This window comes from Poecile atricapillus, chromosome 1 (genome assembly GCF_030490865.1).
Source record: "Poecile atricapillus isolate bPoeAtr1 chromosome 1, bPoeAtr1.hap1, whole genome shotgun sequence".
Lineage (NCBI taxonomy): Eukaryota > Metazoa > Chordata > Aves > Passeriformes > Paridae > Poecile > Poecile atricapillus.
In genome coordinates, this window is record NC_081249.1 from 169,741,029 (window position 1) to 169,768,308 (window position 27,280).

Genomic DNA, 27,280 nt, shown 5'->3' on the forward strand with positions numbered 1-27,280 from the left:
AGAATCTTTACAAGTTCCAGAGTCCTACTCCTGCAGAAGTATTTGCAGCACCTACATCTGTGGTGTCCCTACATTTGTAGTGTCAATTCTGCAAATGCTTATGAAGATACTGACTTTCATGCTGCATTCCCTGTTGTCATCAAGATGCTTTTGAGGGCAGTTTCTTTGCTGACTTGAACCAAGAATTTCAGCATTCTGTCTGAAAGTGTTGTGGGTTAAATCTCTTCAGCATGAGTGCTAACAGCTTGGCAAGGAAACAAAGCAATAATAAAATGTCACATTTAATCAATCTTACCCATACTTTTTGCCTATAAACAGCAGAGGTTGACATATTACTTTGCAGACACATCAGTTGTTTGAATGTAGTTAACTCTATACTCTGTGTACTCAATACAAATTGCTGGAAAAATCTTGGTGGGATTATTGAATTATTCTGCATGTTACACATGCAGTCTTGGCATGAGAGTTCTTTCCCCTGCACATGTTGAAAAAAACTTACTCCACAGTTGAGGCATCTGTGCTTTCATTTTTCTGTAAGTAAATGCAAATAGTGAATTCAATGTAGCTTCTGGCATATCTGATCTGTAAAACTAAAGGCTGTGTGGAACATGCTCTGTGGATATAGTTGGAGAATTTCCTCTTACTGCAAGGCTGCTGAAAGGGTCAAAAAATGGGTTTGCATTTTAACTTCCAGTTGGACTCCTACACACTTCTTTCAAATTATCTGTACTGTTAAGAAATAGATATTGTTAGACTGACTCCAAAAGGGTTGTAGTATTTGTATTCTTATAAATGTACATACAAAACCACTACATAATTAATTTCTTCTCTCTGTATGTGTAGAAGTAATGCTAGAAGTAAGGCAAAGTAATTTGCTGTATTTGTATTGCAAGGTTTTCTTTTTCATCCTCATTGTCATTGTTTTGTGGTATGCAAATACACCTCTGCAATGCATTAAAAATGTATGCAAAGGGCTTGGAGGCAAATCGTGTTGTTTAATAGAATGTACATTGTGTTATAATAGAGGAATGAATTCCATTAATAAACAGAAATAAGAGTTTTGATTTTTTTTTTTTTTGTTAAAAAAGGCATATTTATATCCCTAAGTTACTCAAATTGTAGACTCTGTAATTAATTGTGCTCTGAATAATCAATTCTTTATTTTAGATCATAATTTTGGAGGATTGCAGCACTGAGATCTCTGGAGTCTGCTGTGTCTGGCCATAATGAGTTTGGTTGCTTATGAAGATTCAGACTCTGAGACAGAAACTGAGAAGACTGAAGCCCCTGATGCTTCCGGCAGACAAACAAACCAGCTGAGTTCTTCTGTGAGTTGTGTTCAGCACTTTGCACCTGGTAGTACAAAATCTACATATGAAATACACCCTGCTGGGAGGACTGGCAGATCTAGCAGGAGCAGGGTTTGTGAAGATCCCCCTGAGCATTATGCACAGAATAACAACACTGCCTTGGCACCTCCCTACTGTCAGAGGGTGTACTCTGGCCATGCTGCATTATCTGTGGCTTACAAAAACTATGAACAGGCTTCAAGCTCCTCAACAAATTCTGGAAGTGGCGTTTCCCAGAAGAGAACACATCAAGACAGCACTAGTACGGTAACAGGAATTAGACCATATATCCCTAAACGATTGCGTCAAGAAAATTCCAGTAAGCCTGAAAAGGAAGAATCTGACCAGAGAGGTAGCTCAGATTGTGATGTTAAGTCAAGTGTATCAGGAGAGCAGACTTTGAGAAAGATCTCTGAATTAATTAAGCCATATTTGGGATCTAAATATAAAGTAACTGAAGTTCCCAAAAGCTTAATATTTTACATGTCTAAACACAGCGGCCCTGTTAATGAAATCCAGTGGTGTCCTGTACGGGAACAAAGTCACATGCTTCTCTCAGCTTCTATGGACAAAACAGTCAAGGTAATGTAAATAAAGATGTTTTGTGGCTCAGTCATCAGACTTAAAAATACTGTATTAAACAATACTCTTCTGGAAATAACATCCTTGCTTGTGTGTATTTAACAGTTCCAATGTACTCAGAATTTGAGGAGATGCTTTATAAGATTATTATGAACTTGCAGTCTAATCCTTCACTATACCCACAGTTAGTTCCATTAGCTTGGAATTTGGTGTTGTTGGTTTTTTTTAAAATTTTAGTCATGTCAGTGTTTTAGACCTTAAGAAGTTAGATTTCTGTTAGGTCATTTCTCATGATCTGTATCAGTGTTTTATCACAATGGCCATGAGCACTATGGTATGCACATAGATTCTGCCCTGAGTTATTAAGCAACTAACTGCCAACACTGGAATAATATTTTGAAGAACTTTACCTTTCTGACAGGTCTCTGTGACATCTGCTGGAGGAGGTGGGTCAGGTCAGATTGATTTTGCATCTCAGAATGGCGTCTTGTCGTGATCTAAGGGGTCTTCCCACTGTAATTTGTTTCAAGAGTTAATTGCTCAATACTCAGAGTGAATTTTCCTCCTAGCTTTAATGAATTTGTCTTCAGTTCTTTGGTAATTTAGTCAGTTCGATGAGCTTTTGATTTTAAAATGGGTAATAAAGGTATTTTATGTGTATGCTTTCCCAGATATAGGGCTGATGGTGCCTCTGGGTTCAAGTAATGAAGTGGCCTTGCACAGGAACATAGCTTTGATAAGAGTGCACAGAAAAAAGTGTCCTTTCCTGGAAGACATGGTTTATTGCATCTAATGTGTATTTACCGTGGCAGGCACAATTATTTTCATGCTTCTAAAATTTAGTACTTTAGTAAACCTTTCTAAATAGGGACAAGAACATCCCTTGTACCAGCATACCAACATAGTTCCTCTGTCTTCCCCAGGATTTTTAAACCTCTTTTATTAAACATTAAATGGAGGAAAATATACCTGTGTTTCTCCTGGCAAGTTGTCTTTAGTATATTTTTTATATCTTGGCTATTGCTTGAAGGACAGACTTAGAAGGAAAAGGCTAAGATATGCAAAAAGTGCTGATGGATGTTTCTGTTAAGCAGCAATGTTTATTATTCTGTTAGCAATGCAAGTTTAGATTGTACAATACTGATGTCTGGATGTCTGAATTTGACCTTTTGTCTTAAATTTTCACATCATCTGCTTAATGTTTGTTGACTGTTCCAGAGCCTCGTTTTATTGACAGGTGAAGTGTTGGTATAAAAATCTAAAATTTAAGTTGTTCCTGCAATATAAAATTATTAATAAATTGAAATAATGGCCAGTTTGGTTTGTCCTCTGAGCATAAAGGAAAACTGTTTTTCTGAATCAGTGTTTCCATGCCTGAGTGGAAGCAGTCATTGACAGCAAAGCCTGTTTTTGAAGAAATCAAGAGTGTTTTAGGGCTCCCAAACCTTCAAAATTCAATATAAATCAAGTATATTAGAGTCGGCAACACTTCAGAGCATGCTGGTTTAAAAAGTTAATAAAGGAATAACGTGACTCTTAGGAAGTATCTGAAAGCACGCTTTAACTTCTGGAAGGCAGCTCGTAGAGGCGGAGCAAGCGATGGATGCTCCTTGGTGCTCTTGGCGGGGGAAGCTCGCGGCGGTGGCGCCGGGACACGGGCCGGGCTGGGCAGCAGAGGGCGCGGTGGCACCGAGGATTCACCTGCTCTTAGGCTCCCAAATTCCCTCCCTCCCTGGGATCACGGGCACAGAAATCCCTGGTGACTGTCACAGCAGTGCTTTACCTTCTGGGAATCGATTTTGGCTGTCTAATGTTTCCTGAAGTTGGCCATTTTCCGGTATAGGCATAAAAAAACTGATTGAAAATGCAGGTCAACTCTTCTTTTTCCTTCTCCTTTTAAACTTCACAGGTTGTATATGTGTTCTAAGTTGAGATGACTCTGGTAGTTTAAGTGGTGCTTGAACCAGAGCTCTATAGTTTTACTCAATTTGTGTAGTATTTAGCCACTTTCTTATATTTTATCTATTCTTATGTGCTTAATAATTTCATCTTTTATCACAGGCTAATAATTTTCCCTTGTGTGAAAGGATTTTCTTTTTTTTTTTTTTTTTTTTTTTAATTTAATTTGGCATGGAGAAGGAAGAAACACTTGGTTTACTTAGTGATCATAATTTTTTATTCCCATTTAATTCCCATCTATTCCCCATTCCCATTCCATTATGATAACTAAGTCATTTGTATCACACAGATACATGTCTAAAATGTGTATGTGGAACTGATTATGTGCATTTTTTACTTCTTAAGTATGTGTATGTGTCCTGTTTAGATCAGGAGAAAAGAAGTCTTACATTTATGTTCTCTCAGGTTTAAAAATGCACTTTGACATATCTTTATGAATCAGTATAAGTCATACTAAAGTATTTACAATAAATGAGTTGATGTTTTCAGTTTCTGTTGTCTGAAGAATAGCCTAGAGCTGGAAGATCATCAGAAGCATTTAGTAAAAGTATCTTGCATAGTTAGGAATGAATGAACTGTGTTAGAGCATTTTATGGTTTTCTTTAAAAGTATTTTATCTGATTTCTTTTGCATTGCTGCATTTAAAACACCTCAAGTATCAGTATCAGTTATCAGTTCAGGAACAGAATTCTTTAGAGTAACACTCCTACCAGCAGATGGGGCACTTCGGCATATTAGAAAGGGATGGGAGCTAAACTGCCTCTGAAGACTCAAAGACTTTAATATTTGCCTCTAAGTTGTGTGTTGAAAGACCAAAGTTACAAGTTCATGCATGTGTTGCTAAACGTGTAAGAAAACCCCTGAAAATAAGTCAGAACTCCATCTGGGAAGTGATGGGCATTGCAAATTACCTACAGTTCTTCAAATCTGGAGCACTAATACAAGAATATTTAATGCTAAATTTTAAATTTGTAGGGAATGGGGAGCTCTTACTGTGGCTGTGCTGCTCTTCACAGTTACACTGTAGCAGTATTGTGAGTGGTGTATGTTTTTAGCTTAGGTAAGTATTTTAAGGACTGTGAAACATTGTTGTCTGAACTGATTAAATTAGTTTTCTTTGAATAACACTTGTCTACCTTCTGTTTGAATAGCTGCTGTAAATGAATTTTAGGCATCTACTGCCATTTTTGGGTTTTCCTGCTTAAACACTAAAATAGTGTTCATGATTTAATATCTCATCTACTGTTTTTGTGGTTTTTTGGCATAAATGTTGGGAGTTATCACTGCTGTTAAAGATGCCTGGTTCCCATAGTGTGGATATTGAATGCTTTCTGAACATCAGACCTTGTTTAGGACCCCAAATACAGAATCCAGAATCACAGGTTACCATTGAATACAGCTTTTTGCCTCTGGTAGCAGAGAACATAAAAAAGTTGTTCTTGAAAGACATTTATCTGTTGCAGAAACCACAATGCTGCATTCACACTGTCAGTGTCTTTTATTTGGAAGATCTTGTCATTACACAGAGCCACACAGCTGTTAACATTTTCAGTAGTTACTGGTACTGGAATTAGCTTTTTAACAATTGTTCATAACTTCAGCATCCTATGCCTTTATTCTATTATTGCCTTCAAATTAACTCAAGGTAACATCTTTATATAATCATCTGTTAGCTGTTAATTTTGTGTTTCTCATATTTTATTTAAAGCATCACAGCAGGTATTATGTTTGTTGCAGAGGATTTCTTAATTTTCAGCACTTTCCCTCTCCATTGTTAAACAAGATCAAGGAAAGAAAATGCTGCAATTCTTGAGTATGCAAAAAGTATATTAATAGCACTTTGTGTTCTAATACATTGTTGCAAGTTTTTCTTATGTATTTTGTTCCCTACTGACCTAGTTGAATGGTAATTTAGTCACAGCTCTATCTATACAAGTAAAGTATAAAGTTTTTAGGATGAGTTTAATAATATCAACCTCTTGAACAGGGGCATTGATGACTCCCCATGATTAAGAACATAACAACCATACTGGTTCAGATCAGGGCTCTGTCTAGCCTGGGGGTCAGTCTCTTAGTAGATGTGTAAAGAAGAACAAGTCAAAGGTGTGTGGTGCCCTTATGTCCTTTTCTGCTCTGTGCTTTTTTTCAAGTTAGGATTTCTGAGCTCCTAAGTAGTTCATCTTTGTAACTTGTTACCTCAAGAGATTTCTTCCAGATACTGCTGCAGTCTTCTGAGACTCTTTTGTGATCATTAGAGTGGTATATTACTTATTAAATTTAGTGTATGGATTTTGGTTCCTGGAGTGTGTCAAATGCCACAAGAAATACAATTTTCAATCATATTTTCAAAATATTTTATTGTTTTGTGGTTTTGTGTCTGTTTGGGGAAAGATAGAACAGTAGTATATTCCAGGAATTTTGTTATTCTTGATCCTGTTGTATTGGACTGAATGATAGAAAATGACAGCCTCAATCCATAAACTGTATGCACAGATAGTGGCAACACAATTTTCCTAGCTACTGGCCACTATCCTGCCTCAGATTAAAAAAATCTAATATTTCTGTTTTCAACCATTCAGTACACAATTCACTCAGAATAGGCAGTGTTTCTTGTTGTTCTGTCACAGGCCTGTCTGTTCATTAAGGAATAAATTTAAGCTGCCAGCATATTTCCTGTACACTCAGGCATAGCTGTCAGATGGCTGTAGCCCTGTCACAGCTAGGCTGGATTCAAACTGTTCACTAAGCAGAATTAGCTATCATGCTGCTAGTACCTCAAGTAGGGCAACTCTTTGATTGATTTTTAAAATCTAGTTGTGGCAACATTCCTTTAACTGTAGGTGATGATAAGATGACAAATTGGGAAGTCATCCTATTTCATACATATGTTCTTTATTTGAAATGTTTTGAAGATGTCTGTTGATACATTTTAAATAATGTATATTAAAAATAACAGGCAGCTCTCCCCATTATCTTGGAAGTGGCAAGGAAATGCTCATATTCTGGATATTGTGTGCTGCTTACCTAGCTGTGGAAAAAAACCCATTGTTTTCTTGTTGAAGAGGCTAGTAAATTGGCTGTTCTGAAATACTGAAACAGACTTTTCTTTATGAAGGTTCTGGCCTTCTTCCCTTGTCTGTTTAGAACTGTGCATATTTTTTTCCAGTGATTTTAAGATTGCTAATTATGAAGATGGCAGTACACTTATGTGATAGGTACATGCATAGTAGTACCAGCCTTTTTTGTATACCTTGATCTTCTTCTAACAAAAATATTTCATACTCCTCAATGAGAAATATTCTCCATAATGCTTATTTTTGTAAGCAAAGGAACGTCATGCAGGAAGGAATGTACTTGACCATCAGTGAAAGCTTCTGGCTGTGCCATGGGTAGATGATAATCCAGGTCATGATGTAATAGATAGCTCTCACAATTGTTCTACAAAAGCTGGTGACATGTATCAGCAAAGAACAGTTCATGAAAGTGGTGAATTTTGGTCTCTTCATCCCAAAGGTTTGTGTGGGTAAGAGTTGTTTCACATTTGGTATTTTAGTACCTTGATAATGTGTAGAGATTGCTGTTAGAGAGATATATTTTTTTAATTATTTTCTTGTTTCCAGTGATGCTGTTGTCAAGGAAACAGAAATCCTTGTAAAGCCTTTGTTCACTTTTTCGGAATCCACAGCTGGAGATGACTTGTGTAGTTTTTATTATGTTCTAAGTGTTTGACACACTCTTAAGCCTCAAAGGATTTTTTCAAAGGAGTATGTTTCTTTGAGTATAAATAGCACCATCCTCATCTCTGTAGGGTTTGATAAGACATTGTTTCTTTCCTTCTGCACTAACAAGAACTAAATTCAGTACTGCTTTGGATTAGAATTTATTTTAACACTTATATGAAGACTGATATTTGAAGAAAAGGGGGAGGGCAAAGATGCAGTGAGCCTCTCAGCTTCTCGGTGAGGTTTTTAGCTTTGTGATGTCATGAGTTTTCTTCCACTTGGAAATGACTCCTGACTTAGGATCTCCTTAAAGAATGCAAAAGTGATAACCCCAAGTGTTCTTGTGAAGCTTTTTGGCTGTGTTAGAGGATGTGGCTGTGGGGGAGAAGAATGGGATAGATAGTTCAGACTATAGATAGTATGCCTGTGCTCCCCCCCGCCCCCACAAAAATAAATTGGGAACTATTTAAAGAAAATCTTTGAAAATAAAAGTTCTTCCAAGAACGTGGAAGTTACTGAAGCCTGTCTGTATTTTGAGTCTGACTACAAATCCTCATCAGTGTTTTTCTCTTTTATTAAGGTGCTTAGCATGATTAAGCCTTGAGGGAAAAATACTGAGGTCTTCTGTGAAATTTGGTTGACACTGATCAACAGGTGCAAAGTGGCTACAGGTGAGATGCACAGGATAACACAGTTGCTGTGACAGTATTATTTCACAAACCTTTTTCCTGTGGAAATCCAAAAGCATGGAGAACTAAATATCCTTAACAGTGATGTGGAAGAAAGGATTCTATTCTCTTAAGTTACCTAAATAGAGTTTGTGTTTCTTGTATCATTATTTGCAGAAGTATGAGGAGTTGAAAGTGTTTATCTGACTTTTTTCTTAGCAATCCATCTGTCCCAAATGGGTGAGCTCCACGCTTCCTTTCTTCTGGGAGCTCTTCCAGTTGTTTCCTGTGTCTCTGAAGTAGCAGAGGATAAAGCAACCTTGTGCTTTTCCCAGCACAGCCAGCCTGCTAGGGAAGAGAGGGTCAGGGCTAGAGATGTCAGTGGTGCCTCTAAAGAAGCTGAACTGGTAATGTCGTAAGGTAAACTCTCCAGTTACAGGATCTGTGTGGGCAGCTGCTGTGCAGTCTAATGGCAGAATGTCAGCTGAGATGGGAGAGATGTATGATGGTGTTATCCCCATTCTGGGTGTGTCAGTAAGATTGCTGGTGAAAAAGTCAAGATTTTGGTATGTGGGAATAAAAATGAGCTGGAATAGTTTTAAGTGACTGTAATATATTATGGGAGTATCTCAATTTTTTGGTAACATTTAAAAAATTCAGAATATTTTTGCTGTTTGAAAATATAAATCACACCAATCTAACTTTGCTTCTTTTCTAGAAATCTGGCTTTATAGCTGCATCTCCCATACTGCTATATATTTAAAAAAATCTGCTAACAAAGCCACAAGGCATCTTATGACTTTGATTCCTTACCCTTCATGGTTTGTCAATGTTGTCAAGGAAACAACTTTTTGAGAAATTTTGCTCTACTTTTTCAGGTTCTATAGAGAGATTACTTGTGTAGGATTGATCTGGCATCAGGGCTGGAAAGAGTTTTCCTGAAGTTTCTATTCTTTTCAGTATGTTCATGTCCTTGCTTTTTTTAAAGCAGATTTTATTTTTAGCATGTATCATATAGCTGCATCTTTAAGGTCATAATACCAGTGAATGTACCAAGGATTGCTGAAACTTGATCTTTGAATGAAGCCTTGTAACTTAATTGATGCCTTTGCTATGTATTTATTCTATGAAAACAACTGTTAGTTATAAATTCCCTTTAAATTATAGGAGAAAGAAACATTAGAAAACCCCTTGTTCTTCAAAGAAGTTGCTTCATTACTATGGAACTAATGACTTACTGTCCTTTATCATACATATCATGTTTCATTGCAGTAATCATCTCTCTTCAAAGAAAAAGCATTTTGTGGCTGGTGTGGAATTGTGTTGGGTTTGTCTTCCAGCTCCTTCGTGCTGGGTGACGGGCTGGTTAGATTGTTACAGCTGATCTTTACCTTCACTGTGCTTGTGGAGGTTTTATTTTATAATAATAAAACTGCTGTTTTTCTTCTAGGGCATACCTGAAAATGTTATACAAACTTCTGCCTTTCTCAGATGTTTTGGTTGGTTGATGGATTAGGAATACTGGGCGTGAGAGTGAAGGCTGCATGTGCTTGTGTGTTGTGCATGTGCCAGCTGTGTAACACCTTGCTTCCTGAAGTCAGAATTAGGATCTGTCCTGTTCTCTAGTCTCCTTGCCTCTTTCCAAATTATAATTCCTTCTTTAAAAGAATTTTTCTCATCCTGAACATTGTGAACTAGTGCATGGAATTTTGTATTTTTATCTGCTGAGGGAGGGACACAGCTGGTTTTCTATGGAAAGGATGTGAGTTAGGGGTGCAGGTGGTTAGGGCTGACATAGTCATATAAACATGTTAAAGCTAGCACTATGTTAACAATGCAGAAGAAATTAAAATTAATTACGTAGTTCAATCTTATTCTGCTCGCTGGTACTGAAATGGTGCTAGTTAAAATGTCCTCATTGCTAGTAAAACATGTAGCTGCTTGACATAATTAATAGTTTATTTCCATAATTAAATAACTAGTTTTCATGTTTAATACTGGGTTATGTCACTGACATCAGTGGGTTTAGGACTGCATTTATATTTTCCAAAGAAGAGGATCTTTAATACTTTGTTTTAATTTATTGGGTTTTTCTCTTTGTTCTTGTTTGCATTTTGTTTCCCCCCCCTGCCACTTATTAACATTTTCAACAGCCTTGGGAATAATAAATGGTTTATTTTTTAGTCGAAAGAATGAAGTTGTAAGGAAAAGGTAACTAGCCCAGGCTGATTGATAAATACAAGATTCATTAAAGCTCAGGTTTTCAGATAGCTGCTCTAAATCACTCACTGTGTACAGCCTCTCAGATAGTACTTCAAATCAGGGTGGGGCAGTAAGACTGCAAAAGTTACTTCTTAAAACAAGAAAATCACCTGGTTAACATTGGGGATGGACAGAATTTGCCTGTAAATTTGGCTTAGGTAATTTCTTCCAAGCAGAAATTAGTCCCTAAGTACAAATCTCTACCATTATTTTTAGACCTGCTGCAGTGATGTGTTGCTGTGTGCCATTGCACAAATTCACTGTCAGTGGGTGCACAGTTGAAATGTCCAGCTCTGTTGTGCTGATGAACAGCTGCCACTCATCGGGTGGTTGGGTCACCAGAACTTGTCCATAGCTGTTGTCCCAGCTGTGCCAGGTGCTCCCAGTGGATATCCTGCAAGAATGAGACAGGTTTAATTGTTCCTTTTTGTTTGTTTGTACTTTTTTTTATTGACTGTGTGAAGAAGATGGTGTCTTATGGTAACTGGTTTTATATATGTACATAGATCAATATAAAGCTGTAAAGCACATGAGTAGCCTTAGCTGATTGGCAGTTTTATATTAAAAAAGTATGATAGTATTGAGGTACAGTACAAACAGCTATGGTTTGAATTTTGATAGCTACTGTATAACTGAAGCTTAAGAAAAACCCATAAAACTAAAAGGAGTTTGTCTATGGTGGTTTTTTTCTTCTTGTTTTCAGAAATAAGTCACAGATCAGCAGGAGTAGACACACAGTATTTCAGAAATTGGGAGTGCAGTTACTAAGACTTGTGTTCTGAATAGAACAGTGCTTCTTACACCAGTAGTGGATGTTCCCAATCTGTGGGATGCAAGTGTCTGTGGGATATGCTTGTCAAAGTAGCCAGTCCTTCCTTACCTGTAGGAACTGAGGATACTTAAGGCAATTTGCCTCCAAAGTGCTCTAAGTCTGAAATTAAGGTGTCTAGCACTTATGAGGAATCCCTGCTTTTAATAGAACATAAATGTTTGTGACTTGAAGAAGTGATTGATGCTAATGAATATGATTCATAGAGATGAAGGGGAAACCAGATTATTTAATAAGAGGCTATAGTAATTTAGCTAATTATCTCCTGGAGAGCTGCAATACATTTGAAGTTCTTCTCCTTTGCCTGCTGGTAAGATCTTGATTGCTGAAGTGTTTTCTGTGAAAGCTGTCTGCTAGGAACCATTACTGGGTTTGTACTTCTAGGGGTTGTGAGCACAGGTGTTATTCTTAACACACTACTACATGCACTACACTGCATTCTGAAGTTGATGAGAAGCTGCCAAATTTATGCCATGTTCTTCTCCCACATAGGGGCAGCAGTAGGAATTTAGTGGTTTGAAAGTAATTCTTAATAGCTACCTGTCATTAAATATATGTTTCTCTGAATTACTTGAATATGTGTGTCAAACTGCTCTGCTTGAACCATGTCATCCCAAATACGCCTCCTGCTGTGTGCGATGTAGCTAATCTGAAGTAAATTTTTGTGGATATGTAGTATACAGCAGGGATGAAGATGTAAGTATCTTTGCTATACTTAGTCTTATGCTAAAATAATTCTGATTTTTCATATTCTAGAACAAACAATAGCTTGAATCACTAGCTGATTTATAAGGATATTGTAACTTCTTTTCACTTCTGTGTTTTCCAGGAACTTGCCATTTGAGGAACATCCACAGGGTTAGCCATAGTGCAGTGGTTAGTCACAAAACACTTAAAGGTTAACTGCAAACTAGATGGAAATTCTTCACTTTTTTGCTGTGTGTGGGAAGTTACTCTCTTGCACTGTCTGCCCAGCATGAATGTACAATTGCTATTTTGTAGCTACAGGAAAACCTAGTCACGCTCATAACTTTTAGCTGGCTAGAGAGTGTCATCTATATGAGCATATTCCTCAGAGTCAATGGTTTATGGAAAACTTGTGATGAGCTTCAGGCGTAGCTGTCCCAGAATCTTTCTGCACAATAAAGAACACGTTGTGTTAAAAGATGACGATTGATGGCATGGCAGAAACTGCTTTTGAGAAGGAGAGTCCTCGATAACTGATGATTTTAAATATCCTTTACTGGATGTATGTGCTTATTTACAAATTTTTTTTTTTTTTTTTTTTTTTTTTTTTTTTTTGTGAGCATTGCATATAATGTAAAGGTTGCCTGTCTTCAGGGTAAAAAATAGTGGTTTTCTTTTAGTTTTCCTATTTTCTCTCTTTTCTTTCTTTTTTGTCAGCTTGTCATGTGACTGAGCATTTGGTAAGCCCATCTCTCTTGCAAATAGTGGGAATTAGCTAAAAAAGATTGATCAGTACAGATGACTAAAACATCAAAACAAGTCTCTGTTGGTGTGAATCTTGCTGTTTGTGAATCTTGCTGTTTGGTCTGACTTTGCTCAACTCTTCTTCAGACGTATTTGATGTTTTGGCTGAGAGTTTCTGATATTTCATTTGGACTGCCTAATACATAGGGTGTTAATTTCTAGGCTGCTTTAGTACAAATCTCTGCAATAATTCAGAGGATACCTAATTTGGATTTTAAAATGGTTTGAGAAAACAGCATACAATAATCTATATGTTATGGTGTATATGGTCTAATACCATCATGCTATCTCTGTAAAGCAGATGAACTCAATTGAAAAACATGATTTAAGCTGTTGCTTTCCTCTTAATTTACTGTAAATTCAGTAATGAACATCAGAAACATAGATATTTATACCCCTAAAATTCCTGAAGACATTATCCTGTCATACTTACAAATAAAATAGGAGAAAATACTAGCGACATAATTTTACTTTTTATTTAATCCTTCTATTCCTTGGTTGCTCTGTTACAAAAAGCAGTAGCCCACTGCTCTGGGAGTTTTAAAATGTCAGTAGCTTTGAGGATGTGCACTGGAGCAGTTGGCCTTCAAGTAATGCCAGTTTGGCAACCTGGCTTGCCTTAGGGCTTACCTGTTATGCTTGGTGGTAGTAATGTTAGTGTAGTAGTAATTAGTGTAGTGTAACCTCCCACAGCCTATTTTATTTTGCTGACCACTTTATCTGGGAACAGAATAATTCCTCATGAACCTTGCCAAAGGTTGCTACTAAATAATTGTAAGGAAGTGTTTCAACAGCATTTTGGTGTTCTTGCACAAAATAAGGAAAGGGAAAGGAAGTTTTAGTATTCTCCTGTATTTCTTCTTTTCAATAATCCAGAGTAGGTTGATTTTTCTCTGAAACATACTTTGAGCACTTGGAAGAGAACTACAGTTATGATTTTAATGATTAGTTTGGTTGAAGATCACTTTTATCTGAACTCATATCTTTAGTTGGAGTGCAGCAACATGGTCGTAATTCTCAGTTAATCTCCAGAGGCTGTAGAACATTTTTTTTCTTCTTGTTTTCTCAGTCTATTTATAGTCTAAGGAAACAAATATTGGGGAAGGTGGGTAACATGTAGATCTCATGAGGAGGTTCTTAACAAGCCTTAGATTGGTTGCATGAGATACATGCTGTGTTTGGGATCAGGTGTTCTCCATTGCTGAGGAATGGACCAACTTTCCTGGAGGATGATACCCTCTGAAGTGACGTCCAGCTGGCTGCCGGTATGAGCAGGGTGCTGACTGGGGTTAATGACCTGTGGCACAGAGTGTCTCATCCCCTCTGTTCTCCTGGCAGCTGGCATTGCCGGTGCTTACGATGGGCTTTGAAGTAGAACAGTAAATCTACACTTAATGCAGCCAGGCAGCAGCAGGAACTGGCTTTTAGACAAGGTCAGGAGTTTCTTGGCACTATGCACCTTAAGAACATTTCATTTTTCTTTTTTTAAGAAGATTTTGCCTTATTTTTCTCTTCAAACATAATCTGTGATAAAAGTTTGATCAGGAAGAGTTTTCTGGTATAGAATAAAACTGCTATTCATACTGGGCTGAGAGATACAGACCAGTAGGACACCCTTATAGGATATAATTATCCACACTCTTGTTTTGACTGATTAAAAATCCTCTATGTCAAATAATTGGAGAGCAATAGAGCAAATTTAACCTTTTGTACTTTAGAACGCTGTCTAAATGTTTCTTCTCCATCTTGGAGCACATTATTCATTAATCTCTTTTCTAGTGGAAAGAAGCCATCTTTAATCTTAAAATAACAAAGGACAAAACACCAAGTCATGACTCTTCTGACATTCTGTTCTTGGGGTCATTTTTTTTTTCCTATTTTCAGAGTTTATTTCTCCAAGAAGGTCTTGATCAAGATCAGAGTTAATGATCAAAGTCTCCTTCTGCCTCTGAAGACAGTAAAGGTTAAAACTTTTTTTTCAACAGAATGAAGTTAGTGCATTTTCTGATTTTCACATTTTTACCTTATACATTGTATTTCATCCCTGAATTTGGTTGCTTTTTATTTTTTTTTTTTCTTTTTTAGAGAAATGGACCTAGTTATAAGGAAGATGGAAGAAAGTATGCAACCTAACATGAATAGTATCCTCAGTATGTGCATTGGGGATACCTTTGACTTGATGATGAATATTTTCAGTCAAGTATGGCTCACATCAGTCTTATGATCTTGAATTCTGTTAGGGAAACTCAGAAATTTTTGGTTTTGTTTCTATCTGATGGTGTGAGGAATTAAATTGCAATGGTCCCTTCAGAGAAAACAATCAGAATTAGTGTGTTTTTTCCCTTAGTGTTTTCCTGAAGGAGAGTTTCTTTTCAAAAGCCACGTACTGGCATTTGAATACATATCCCAATATTAGCAGGTAAGCAAAGGTATGCAATTTTCCTGAGCAACAAAATACTTGATTACAGGTCTAATGATAGTTTAAGAGGTGTTTTCAGATGTGCTGAAATCAAGGACTTGAAGCAGATGAACTTAATTATCTTTGTGAATATTCACAATCACATTATGTGCTTTAAATGTCACATTTGGAAATAGTGCCTCATCGCTAGTTAATTAACAATAATTACTCAAGGTAGTACTTATGTTTATGGAATCTCTTACCTACTTTGAAAAATGTATTTTGCTTCTAAAGGTTTCTCGGTATAAAATCCAGATTTTATTTAAATCATTCTGTAAATGTTGCAGTTGCTTAGGCCCTCTGTACTCTTTACCTGTACCACTGCAGCCCAGATAATCACTTATTTCATTCCATTTGGTATTTAACACCTGAACTGTGATGTGCATAATATTTTTTTTTAATTTTTTTTTTAAAAAAAGCAAGCAGTTGATTTTTTTCCTTTGGCAGCATAAGAAAAGAGAAGCAGTAGCAAATTAGACTGGCAGGCTAGATCCATCATGAGGTGTTACAAAGGTGCGTTGACATCTTCAGCTGAAGAAATGTGGCTTATGATAATACCAGAAGGATTTTTTTTCAGTCATAGCACTTAGGCTCTATATGCTTTTCTCTCTCTAAGGATGTTTTTTCTTGGCAGAAATCATTCCACATACCAAGATAGCTTGTACTGCAACCAGAAAGAAAAACCCTCATAGATCCTAGAAAATCTTCCCTACAGTCAAGTTTCCAGGTTCCCTCTTCCATTTTTCTTCACTACTTTTCAGGTAGAAACTTTATTTCAATATCCAACGATTCTCTTCAAGGTTTTTCCATTAAAATAAATCTTTCTTCAATAGTGAATCTTTCTTTTGATTTGTTTGCAGCAGTGCACTTTACATGTGCTTATGTGTATGTATATTAAAAATATATATATGTTTAAATATATATAAAAAGAGCCTTAAATTAGCAGAAAACCTCAATTGTCAACTACTCTTACTTAAAAACTTCATATTCTCTTCACCTGCACATTTCAATAACCTGTGTGAATGGAGAATCCATTGAAATCCTGGTAGTAATCTGTAGCTTACATTTCAGAATAATGTTTTTCTATATAGTACCTGAAATACTTTAAGTTTTAAACTCAAGACAGTACTTAAAACATGCTAAGCAGATGTTTGATCTCTCAGACATCAATTTCAAACTAGTTCAGAGAACAGGGAGAAAAGCTACTAAATTTTAGAAAAAAGCCATGAAGATTAATTAAACTAATTATCTGTGCTTTGTGCTGTGGAAGTGGAGATAACTGCAGGTACATGAAGGCAGAACCAAGGGGAGTGATGAATATTTGTTCAAGCAGTAAAAGTGTTTTAGTGATGGCAACACAAATGGAGGGGACATTGAGTAATAGGAAGCTAAAATAAAAAAGTGAATCTGATAATCTGATTGTGGAAGGGTCTTCAAGATGGTGTGTGAAAATAGTGTTGAAATTGGTAAGGGCTTAACTGGGGAAACTTCCCAATGATAATTTTTCATTTGTAGAGTGACTTGGAGAAAACAAGCTTTTCACTACCACCAGGTTTTAATTTTAAGTAATTTGGGTAATGTCATAGACCCATTCTAACTGAATGGTCTGGTAATGATGTCAAAAAGCTTTCACCCATGTGTCTGCTATGCCAAAAGGGTTGAAACAAAACATTTTTTGCTTACGTTTTTCTCCTGCCATTATACATAAAGGGCTCCTTTCTTCTTTGAGAAATCTACTCTTGGGTATCTCAGTACAGGGTCTGGATTATCAAAAAACTTGGTATTGAGCTGTTGACATTCCTTGTTTATTTTAGAAATTGTTTGCGTTTATGTGCTTAAATATGATTTAAATACTCTTGAGAGATTTGTTCAAAACCGGTCACTAGTCTCTTTAGATTTGTGCCAATATATAGTCACCTACAATGCTACTAGAATTTTTAAGTAAGCCAAACCCCAAATATTTGCATTAAGTTCTAATTTTGAAATTCTTCGTTCTATAAGTCTGCAGTGGCAGTGAAGTAAATGCAATGAAGTATTCTAGGTGAAGTAACACTTTCTGTAGGTGTGCTGTACTGCTGCTGCAGTGAGAAATGCTGTACCCCAGGCTGCATTGTTTAAATGTTTATGCCAAGGAGCTGAGCACTCAGGAGCCTGTGGTGACCTTTGGGTTTGTGTGCATGTTTCAGGGCTGTGCTGCCCAGAGCAGTTGAGCTGGCTTGGGTGTCAAAGCTGCTGAGTGGGGCTGGTGTGATGTTCTGCTGGGATACACAGGTATCTCTCTGGCCTGAGTTTGACTGGGAGTTCTCATGTACCCCTGCACCCCTGTGCTGACCAAGTAGGTTTGCACTATGGGAATGTGATCAGAGGCAGCCCCTACTGATAGAATGCCACACCTATGCATTATTGCTCGCTAAATGAAGAGTGTTCTGCCTTTAGAACAAAACAGGCGAGGGCAGTGGTGTGTATTTTACTAAATATTACATTTACTTCTCTAGTTAAAAATAACTTAATTGGGTCCTGTGTAAATGCCAGGCAATGTTTGCAGGTGTCAGTATGTTCATATCTGTTCCCTGATAACTCTGTCAGTAATTCATAATTTCAAGTCAACATCCATGTGGAGAAAGTTTGCTTTTAATCTGGTCCTAGGTTTTTAGCAGGAGCTATTATTTTAATTTCCAGTTGCAAAGGCATGCTCTTACACCAGCTGTAAAATGAATGTTAGTGATACAATCTCTATAATATGAGAAAGTCACAACAAACATGCAAGCTTGTTACCTAATTTCTAAACTATTGCTGGAGAGCATAGTAGATACTTTTTAACATGTACAGTTCTGAGTATTTATAGATGCTTCCACCCACACTAGTGTAACAGGACTTCTCATTTGAGCTGTACTCCTAGTTAAATTTAAAAAGTCAGTTACATCTGGAAACTAGCTTTGAAACATTTGGACTACAGTAATAATCTCTCTTTGAGGTACAGCTTCTTGTGTCTTAAATTGCTGTAGTTTTTCTTCAGCTTATGATATCTAGGCTAATGAAGTACAATATACTTATTGGCTTTAAGAAAAAAAAAATCTTGCATTTTAAAAATGAATTTTGTATCTGTGTTTGATGTTTTTGAATTTCTTGTTAAAATAAACAGCTCTGAACCTATTAATAAGGAAAAACCTATTTACCAAAGTCTTGTGCAGAATGTGAAAAAAGTAAGTAGTTGTCCTTTTAAGGTTATTTTTTGAATCTTAAAATTGGATGCAAACTGTTGTGCTTTGTGTTGCTGAAAAACATAATTAAAGATCTCTTGTTCAACTTCAGATGGGTTGTATCACTATTCTACATTGTAGGAATGTGAGGATTGAAAACCCTCTGCTGACTAGATGTACATTAGATTTGCAAATTACCTACCAATGCCCTTTGGGACAAAGCTCTTCATGAAATCATTGTCAATAACTTTCTGTTGGTTGACTTATGGAATAGGTTGTTCTTCAAGATTTCACAGGAGAGAGATTAAATGTTATAAAGTACAAAGTACAGAAACTCCATAGGGCAATCTAAATGATGTTCTAGAAACTGAGCTATATTACAAAGAATATTAAATGTATTTTCAGTCTTCTATTATTTGTCACATGAATGTCAGGCCCCTTTTTGTCTAATGGTTTGCATAGATACGTAAAGGAAAAAAACCAAAGCTAATCAGTTTTGTTTTAGGTAAAGCTGCTAATATATAGATACTTGAGTTCCCTAAAAGAAAAAAATAAAAGCCTGAATATTTTAATTATGCATATTGATGCTGTGTAAATTACTTGGTGAAGACGGGCTGCTGTATTCACTTAATTTGAAAAAGGAATATACTTAAAAGGAAAATAGCATGACACAGCCAATGTTGTATATCTGTGCTAAAATTAGTGTGAATTAGTCAAGTTCGAGTAATGGTGGTGGGGGCCTTACCTACTTGGGGAAACAAACCCAAAGTGCCCCCCTCTTTAGTGTAGAGACACACAGATATGAAGGGTGGAAATGCGTGTAATGGCCCCAACGTGCTGGAGATAAATGTGGAAGTGAAATATATTTGTTATGAGCAACAGAACATGTGGGAAAGCTGGAAGAGAAGGTGAAGCTACTCTTGGTACAGTAAACAAGACATGGTCACAAGCCCTGCGCTGTGCCTGGCCCCTCCTCAAGGCCAAGGCTGAGTAATGGTGATGGCTGTGCTGAGTGAAGAAAACTCAGCTGCGCTGTGTGCTTGGAGGGGAGCTGAAAAAAAAAATAATAAAAAATAGAATGGACAAGTTGTTTTAAAACTTTTCTAGATGACTGTGTCAGAGCAGAATTTTTTCTATTACATTTAAAAGTCAGGAATTTGCTGAGGGTTAATGTGTGTGTGCTGTTGCACACAAGATGTCCACCCCCATCTCTGGAGCAAACTGTTTTGTTTGAGTCAACAGATCTTATAGGAGACATTGAATATCCAGGGAATCAAATATGTAACTTTGAGAGATCCTGATGTGTTTGAGGCATCTGCCTCCTACACTCCTTGTAAGTGGCCAGGAAATGCAAATATCCTTAATAAAATAAATCACTTGAATCTCACCATGTTACTCATTCTTTTGTGCTCCTCAGCTTCCAAGGCTTAACAATATTTTTCACAGACTTCATACTAGAGGTCTACATATCATACATATTTACCTTCATACATCCGTTGGTGACCCACCACCTGAGCAGGAATTCCTGCTGCAGAGATCTGGACTTTGTCGAGATGTCCCTGTGAGGAATTGTCATTGTGAGGATTATGGGAGGCAGCTTTGTGTTAGGAGATGTCTGGAGGCTCTTTAATTGACACAGGAAGCAGTGTTTCCCATTCACATGCAGCAATTCAATGTGTGTTAGAAGGCAGAATATTTGTTTGGTCCAGGGAAGCAGGAGACCAAAACTTGCACTGAGAGACTCTTGCCACTTGGACCAAAAACTTCTGTTTTTCCCATTAATTTCCCCAGTGCTTAGAGACACATAATAACTTAGTACGAGAATCGTAGTAAAACAGAATGTTTTCCTCAAGAAAAATTGGAAAAATTCTCAGTCTGGGTGACCCTAGTATAACTAGAACAAATTGAGGTTCCTATATTGTACATCCATCCTGCTAAATAATATCTTGAGAAGACCTCAGCCAAAATTTATTCCTGCAGCCTTCAGGCTAGGTATATTCTTCAAAGCAATTTAAAAATATTCAGTTTAATTTAAAAATACTATCCAAATAAATGACCTGTTTTTTCAGTACTTTCTTGTTCTGGGTAACCCAATTTCAGTACAAAGTTATCTCTGCTACACAACTAAAATTTAGCATTACCCTCAGTGTCACTTAAATAATCAAACTGCTTGTTGTATTTATCAAAATGTATTCTGCTCTGGGTAAGGAAAATAGATATCTGCTCTTACTTCAAGACCTTTACTGCAAGAACTTCATCAAACAGTGGGCTTGCAGCCATCTTTTCTCTCCAGCCCTGTTTCTGAACTGCAGGATAAGGCTATTCCTGTGGAAACAAATCAAGATGTCAAAGTTGTACAGCTGCCAGAGGGGGCTCTGATGTTTCTTCCTCTGAAGGTAAAGATGACTCTAGCTTGTTTCTAATTGTGCAATATAGCTCCAGTAAAATGCTACTGCAAACTGTCGTGGGCAGCCCTGCATTATTGATTCATTTAGACATTAAAATATGTACCCAAAGTCCAATGTATGATAATATGGGTCCCACACCCTAATATATGTTCAAATTTTTGTAGTTCTCCATGTGTCTAAATTAGTGTAGTTTTCAGAGGTTGCATCTTCCAAGTCTTTTAGAGGGAATAGCAAGTGTTGTGTGTAACATGACTGATTCATTCATCTCCACTTGAGGTCTTGGTGCTGCAGAGTTTGTGGTGAAACCAGGAGTGAAGGGGGGTACCAGTACAGAGGGTGCTGAACTGACATCTCTGTCCAAGGCTGTTTGCTGCCAGCTCTGCTGCTGTTCCACAAGTCCTGATGGCATTTAAAGGACTCTTAGGCAACAGGGTTCCACTTGGAGTGGTCTCATAGCAATGAAAAACAAAGTGTTTCTCCCAATCTTAGAATAGGGGAAAGAATGCTGCTCTTAATGTCTATTGCATCTCTATTCCTTTGGAATCTTTCCTTTTTAAGAACAATGGAGGACCTGGAAAAACTAGCTGTCTGCCAGAATAAAAGTAAAAAGAATGATCAGTGTGTTTAGAGATCTTGATCTCATTTAGTGAAGACTTTATTCTGAGAATGTCTGCAATTTTCTAGTGTCTTTTTAAATGATACATGTGGTATAAAACATTCTAACAAACAAATCTGTGCTTTGTAGAAGGAATCAATGTGTTTTGAAAGTCTAACTGTGTAATTTATTTCCGTGAAGTTTTTAAAGGAAAATAAAATGGTTTCAGGAGAATTTTCTTACTAATGATATTTTGGTTCCAAGGAAGGAAACTAGAACTGTAAAGATTTCACTTGCCAATATAGAAAAAAAATACATTAAAAATAATGAAAATAGGCATGTCAGTTTACTCGGAACTTAATGCTGTCAAGAAATGTAACTAATAAAACATGCTAGCAACTGTATGACGTCTGTGTTTTGAATAGTTGTATACTATAGGTTCTAACTGACATATTAATGAAAGCTCTAATACTTATTACCAGAAACTAGGTTGTTTTTTCACATCCCTCTTTGTCTTTGCCAACTTGATTATAGCTGACAAAGTTGATAAAAATTGATAGTTCTTAGGTTCTTCAGCATGTCTCCTCAGTTTTTGGTTACATTCCCCTGCTGGAGTGTCAGTCATTCCTGTAGAGAAATTCAGATGATATCTAAGGAACTCAGTTGTGTTAGTACTTCTCTTCAGTTGCCCACTTTCCTGGAAGTATTTTTAGTGGCAAGATCATCTTACTGAGCTTATTTCAATATTTTTTTATTTTAGTGGGGGTGAACCTGTGCCGCTGGTACCCTTCATTAAACAAATAAGATATATAGCTCCTGCTGCTTTTAATTTGTTTAAACTGATTTTGTTGCTTTGTACCGTGTTCTTGTCGCAATACAAACGTGCCTTGCATTACATTGTGATACTAAAAATAAATGCATATATGAAACTTGTAACCCTCATCTCTGTTTAGAGAAACAGACTTCTCTGCCAAACACACTGCACTGCAGTAGACCTTGTGCCACTAAAACTCAAAGCTTGCTGCTGTATCTTAACTAGATGTTCACTGGAAATGCTATAAAACAATGAAATGGCCCATGATTGCAGTATGAAACACATTTTAAAAAAGCCAAAACCAACCAACCAACAGAAAAACCCCACCCCAAACCCCCTCAAACATGGTTTTATTTTCAAGTGAATGGGGGAATGCTCCAGCATTTAAAAATGTTCTGGAGCTTAATTTTAAAAAATGTCTTTAAAAAGACCATCTCAAATTTAAGACCCTTTTGTTTAAATGGTGATCAAAGATACTAATTAAAACAAGACATTGATCCTTGAAGTATTATAACACTAAAAACCAGAATGCTACTTTATCTTCTCATTTAAAGGAGTCTACTTAATTTTTTCATTTGCTTATTAAATATAACAAACCTTATAAGTTACTGTGAAAAACGAGGTTCACATAATTTTTATAGAATTTAAAAGTTTAATAAAAAAAACAATTAGGAAGAAAATATAAAGTAAAGTATACAGATACGGCCGGGTGTCTCTGCATTCAGCTAAGAGAGCACACCTTACTAACAAAGGATTGTCCCTTAAAAAAAGAACCCTACTACATACCCATAAATTCTCATACATATTCATACATTCTTCTTAGGATCTTTGGTGTTCTTCTGTTTAGTTTTCTCTTGCCCCCTTCCCAATAGATCAGTCTTCTTGGTGCCATTGAGATTTACATTCTCTGATACCAGAAATGCAATAAGTTACTCCCCCCAGAGTTCTGGTCACTGCTGTCTTAATCTGGATAAGATAGTTTACAAAAGGAAAAAGAAAGTGTCTCCAGCTATCTTTTTCAGTCTTTGGGTTATACAGACAAAAGTAGTTTTTGTTTTAATGCTATGTCATAGCTTAACATATATGTATTATACCACTATTTCTAGGTTTCATCAATAACAGAAATAAAGAAAACTATATTAATACAACAAAAATTTCCATTCTTATACACATAACATTCATTTTAATATTTGCGAAAAGCCAACAATATATGTATCTATAACAGTTACCATTCTGCCAAATAAAGGAAGTATTAGATTTATTTTGACTGTTTTATTAGGTATATCTTTGTTTTCAGCAGTCATGTGGTAGTGACGACTTTTGTAAAATTTTTCTGCATTGTGTAATAACAATAATGTGTGAATGGAATTGATATGCCATTCAAGAGGAGAATTTCATGTGTATGTGTGACTTGGAAGTGTGGAGTCATGAGGAAATAGATTGTTACATATTCACTTCTGATGTTACTCTGTGCAAATAGCCTGAAAGAAACTGCCCGTTCAGCTTTGTTGTTTTTGTGAAGTCCAGGTATTGAATGGAAACAGTTCAGTATAAACCTGGAACAGCTACAAATATGCCATAATAACAAGAAAATTTTACAAGGAGTTGCTGTGTCATGAAAGTACTCAGAACTGCTGCTGAGTTACTTTGAAACTTTGTGTTTTCATGTAAATGACATGGCAGACCAAGATTTCACCCTGAACTTGTTCATACTTCAACAGTATTTCTGTTCTTATCATAGAGATATTAATTTTAGGTAAATATTCTTTATAAACAAACTCATTCTAATCTCTAGCTTCAGTTTATAAGAGCTGCAGGGCTTACTTCTGAATAATTATGTAATATATCAGCACTTACTTTAATCAAGTGTTTGAATATGTTATTAGTATTTTTCTAGTCCATGTTACTGCATCCATGCACGTGTTACTCGTGAGTGTTTAGCAGCATTTAATCCAGACACCAACTGTGTGTAGGTGCTGTACAACACCTGTGTGTGCAGGCCTCCCTCTGAGAGGGCTGTGAAATGCTGGAGGATTGAGCCTGTTTGTCCAGAAACTGCATAGAATTAACAGGGAAAGGATATTGAAACCGCTGAAGGGAAATGAGTCTCATCTATCCACCTTTCTGTCTGTAATTCCAGACATGAATCCCATCCAAAAAATAAGAATTCACCAGAGTCCATGTTTTCTTTACTTCTTCCATTTCTGAAACAAATAGTTAAAAAAAGAGTTTTCACAGATGAGATTAGTATGTCTTGAGGACACTTTTGATACAATGGGAATATATAATTTGCAAATTCTTTAATAGAAATGTCTATGAAATATTTATATCAGTATTGTTCAGTGTCTTACTGTTACCATTTTTAAAATATAATTTACTTCTTTCTGAAGAGGTCTGTTTGCCAGTTTTGACTTGAAAGACTCCCGTGGAGGCAACATTAATTATTTATATTGGCAAAACCCCAGACAGTTTGTATACTTTAAAATTATTTATGTCTTCATTTTTCCTTGGTTGATTAGATTTTCCTCATGTTACAGGTTAACTTTTGAAGTGGGGAATTATTAGGTCTATTTAAATGTAGTTGCTTTTGTTGTGCAAGCTTTGCCAAGAATATTTCTTTATTTCATGTAATTAGATGGGTAGCTCTTGCCACGGCAGTGTGGAGTTTTTGTTTCCTTTTTACAGGATTCTATTTCATTTGTCTTGTCCTGCCTTTGCCAACTGAAAATGTCAATGTTTTATCTTTTTCCATTAGTGTTTTCTTAAAATCATTTTATAGGATGCTGGCAGCTTGAAGTGCACTTTTGATTGGGTTTTTATTTTCCTGTTAATGGGAAAGCCACCCAAATGAAGCTTCACAACTAGCAATTCTGGAACCTTCCTTGGGGAAAGGGCTGCTGAATTTCTGTGGGAGGGAAGATTAAAATAAAAAACCAAATAATTGGAAATTCCTTAACATAGGCACAATTGGCATGAAGCTCATGTAGTGCTTGTGCTTAACCTTTTTTGGATTTTCTAGGATTAAAGCTTTTGACATGTGTGCAAATCAGTTTTATACCACTGAGTAGTTTCTAGTAGTAGTGCCAACTAGTATGCCACAAGTATTATAACTTAAAATGCTTCTTCCTGAATAAAGCCCCCTACAAAATTAGAATTATCTTATGTCTAATATACTGGGTTATTTTTGAGTTTAGTTTGATTTTGTTTCTGGGGTGTTTGTTTGTTTGGGTTTTTGTTTTTGTTTTTTTCTTTTTTTTGTAAAAGAGAAGATTTTACACCTCATTAGTTTGATTAATACACTTGTGACATTTTAATATTAAATTTTTAGGGGAAAAACAACAATTTAGACCTTATGCTGGCTGTCTCAGCTAATTGAATTTATTGTATTTTCCTGCTTTCCATTCTCCTGGCTTCTACAGTAGTAAGGGTTGTTAGAAATAAGCTATCCAAATACAAATTCTTATTCTCTTATTCAGATATTAAAGCAATGATAGAGTTGGTTCTTCCCTTCAGATTAGTAAGATAATTGCATTTTGAGTTACAACTGCTGCAAGAAGAAAGCTAGTGGAAATCTGTAAATGTTCAAATGACAGCATTGATATATGCTTCTTACACCATGTCTAGATTAGGAAGAGGGATGTCATTTAAAATATGTTCCCTAGAACACTTTAAACATTCCTGAAACAAGTGTTCAGCACATCTGAAAATGTGTTAGCTTTATCTAGCTATACAGGATCCATCAGAAAAACTCTCTTTTTGGGACAGTTGGTTTAAAAATTAAGCTGGTATGTCCAAAATGTCATTGTTCATAGGCCATGGAACAATCTGGGTATCTATCTACATCCTTCATAACTGTTTGAAAAAAATAAGTTTGTTAGCACTTGAAGGTTATACACAAAGTGACCTCAGCTCACAGGTTTCTTTTGAGCTTAATTTAGTTTTCACATGGTTTAACTGCAGGTTTAGGAAAAGAGTTCAAGTGATCTCTTTCATAGTTCTTTCAACAAATCTTGCTTTGTACTACAACAGTATTATTTAGCTCAATATTTTAAGAAAAAGTGAACTGAAACAAGAATAAAACATTCTAAATATTCCTGTAGTTACTTTAGGAATTTATATATGTTAAATACAAGATCAGACTTTTTTGTAAGTCAGGCAATGGCTGGAGAGCAATCTAATGCTTGGCTATTTATTGCTTCCCGTCTTGGCATTCTCTTGTCTCAGTTCTAGGAACAAAAGAATGTGCCCCTTTATGTAGTCCCTTATCCTTATTGCTGTTGGTTAGAGATAACCAAGGGCACTTTTAGCTCTTGCAGTCCTGCCCAAAGCAGCACCTTATCCAACTGAGGAATTTGAAGAAGTAGTAACAGCAGGTGGTTACCTTTTTATAATTTTTCCATGGGACTATTTCTATCCTCTGGCCCATTGATTTTCAAAGAACCTTTTAAACTACAGATCAGAGCCTGCTTTGAAAACTAGAAAAAACATTTTATGTAGATAGTTTGAGGCTTCCTTCTCTACTGTATTTGTTAGAAATGACAGCATTTAGATATTGATAAGATTGGAAAGGCAGTATGGTTCAGGGAGTACCACTGCCTTGAATCTCTGCATATTAGTAGATATGGCACATTATCTTTCAGACCTGAATTCAGTATCTGCATTAAAAACAAAGTAAAAAGCCGAATCAGTTTTGTCTCCTTGAGACGCAGCAGAGAGCAGAGCTGTTCCAAAAAAGGAAAAGGAGAGGATCATGTCTTTTCAGCTTCAGAAGTCTGTGGAGCATCCTGAGCATGCTGTGGAATGGAACAGTCTATTCTAGTCAAAGCACAGTAATTTCTTCATGCATCCTGTAACTCAGTACTATCCCACATCATCCTTGAACAGGGCTGTTTCTTAAATGCCACTTCTATATTTATAGTAATTGACAAGTATGAAATGATTTC

At 36.3% G+C, this 27,280-nt stretch overlaps 1 protein-coding gene across 1 annotated transcript in view; it reads left to right on the top strand.

Annotated features, from left to right (window-relative positions):
* Positions 1-27,280, top strand: part of WDR25 (WD repeat domain 25) — a 61,794-nt gene that overhangs the window by 1,671 nt on the left and 32,843 nt on the right. Inside the window, exon 2 of the mRNA XM_058828085.1 lies at positions 1,168-1,931. Coding sequence (XP_058684068.1) covers positions 1,227-1,931 — 705 coding nt within the window. The 5' untranslated portion in view covers positions 1,168-1,226. The remainder of the gene's footprint in view (positions 1-1,167; positions 1,932-27,280) is intronic.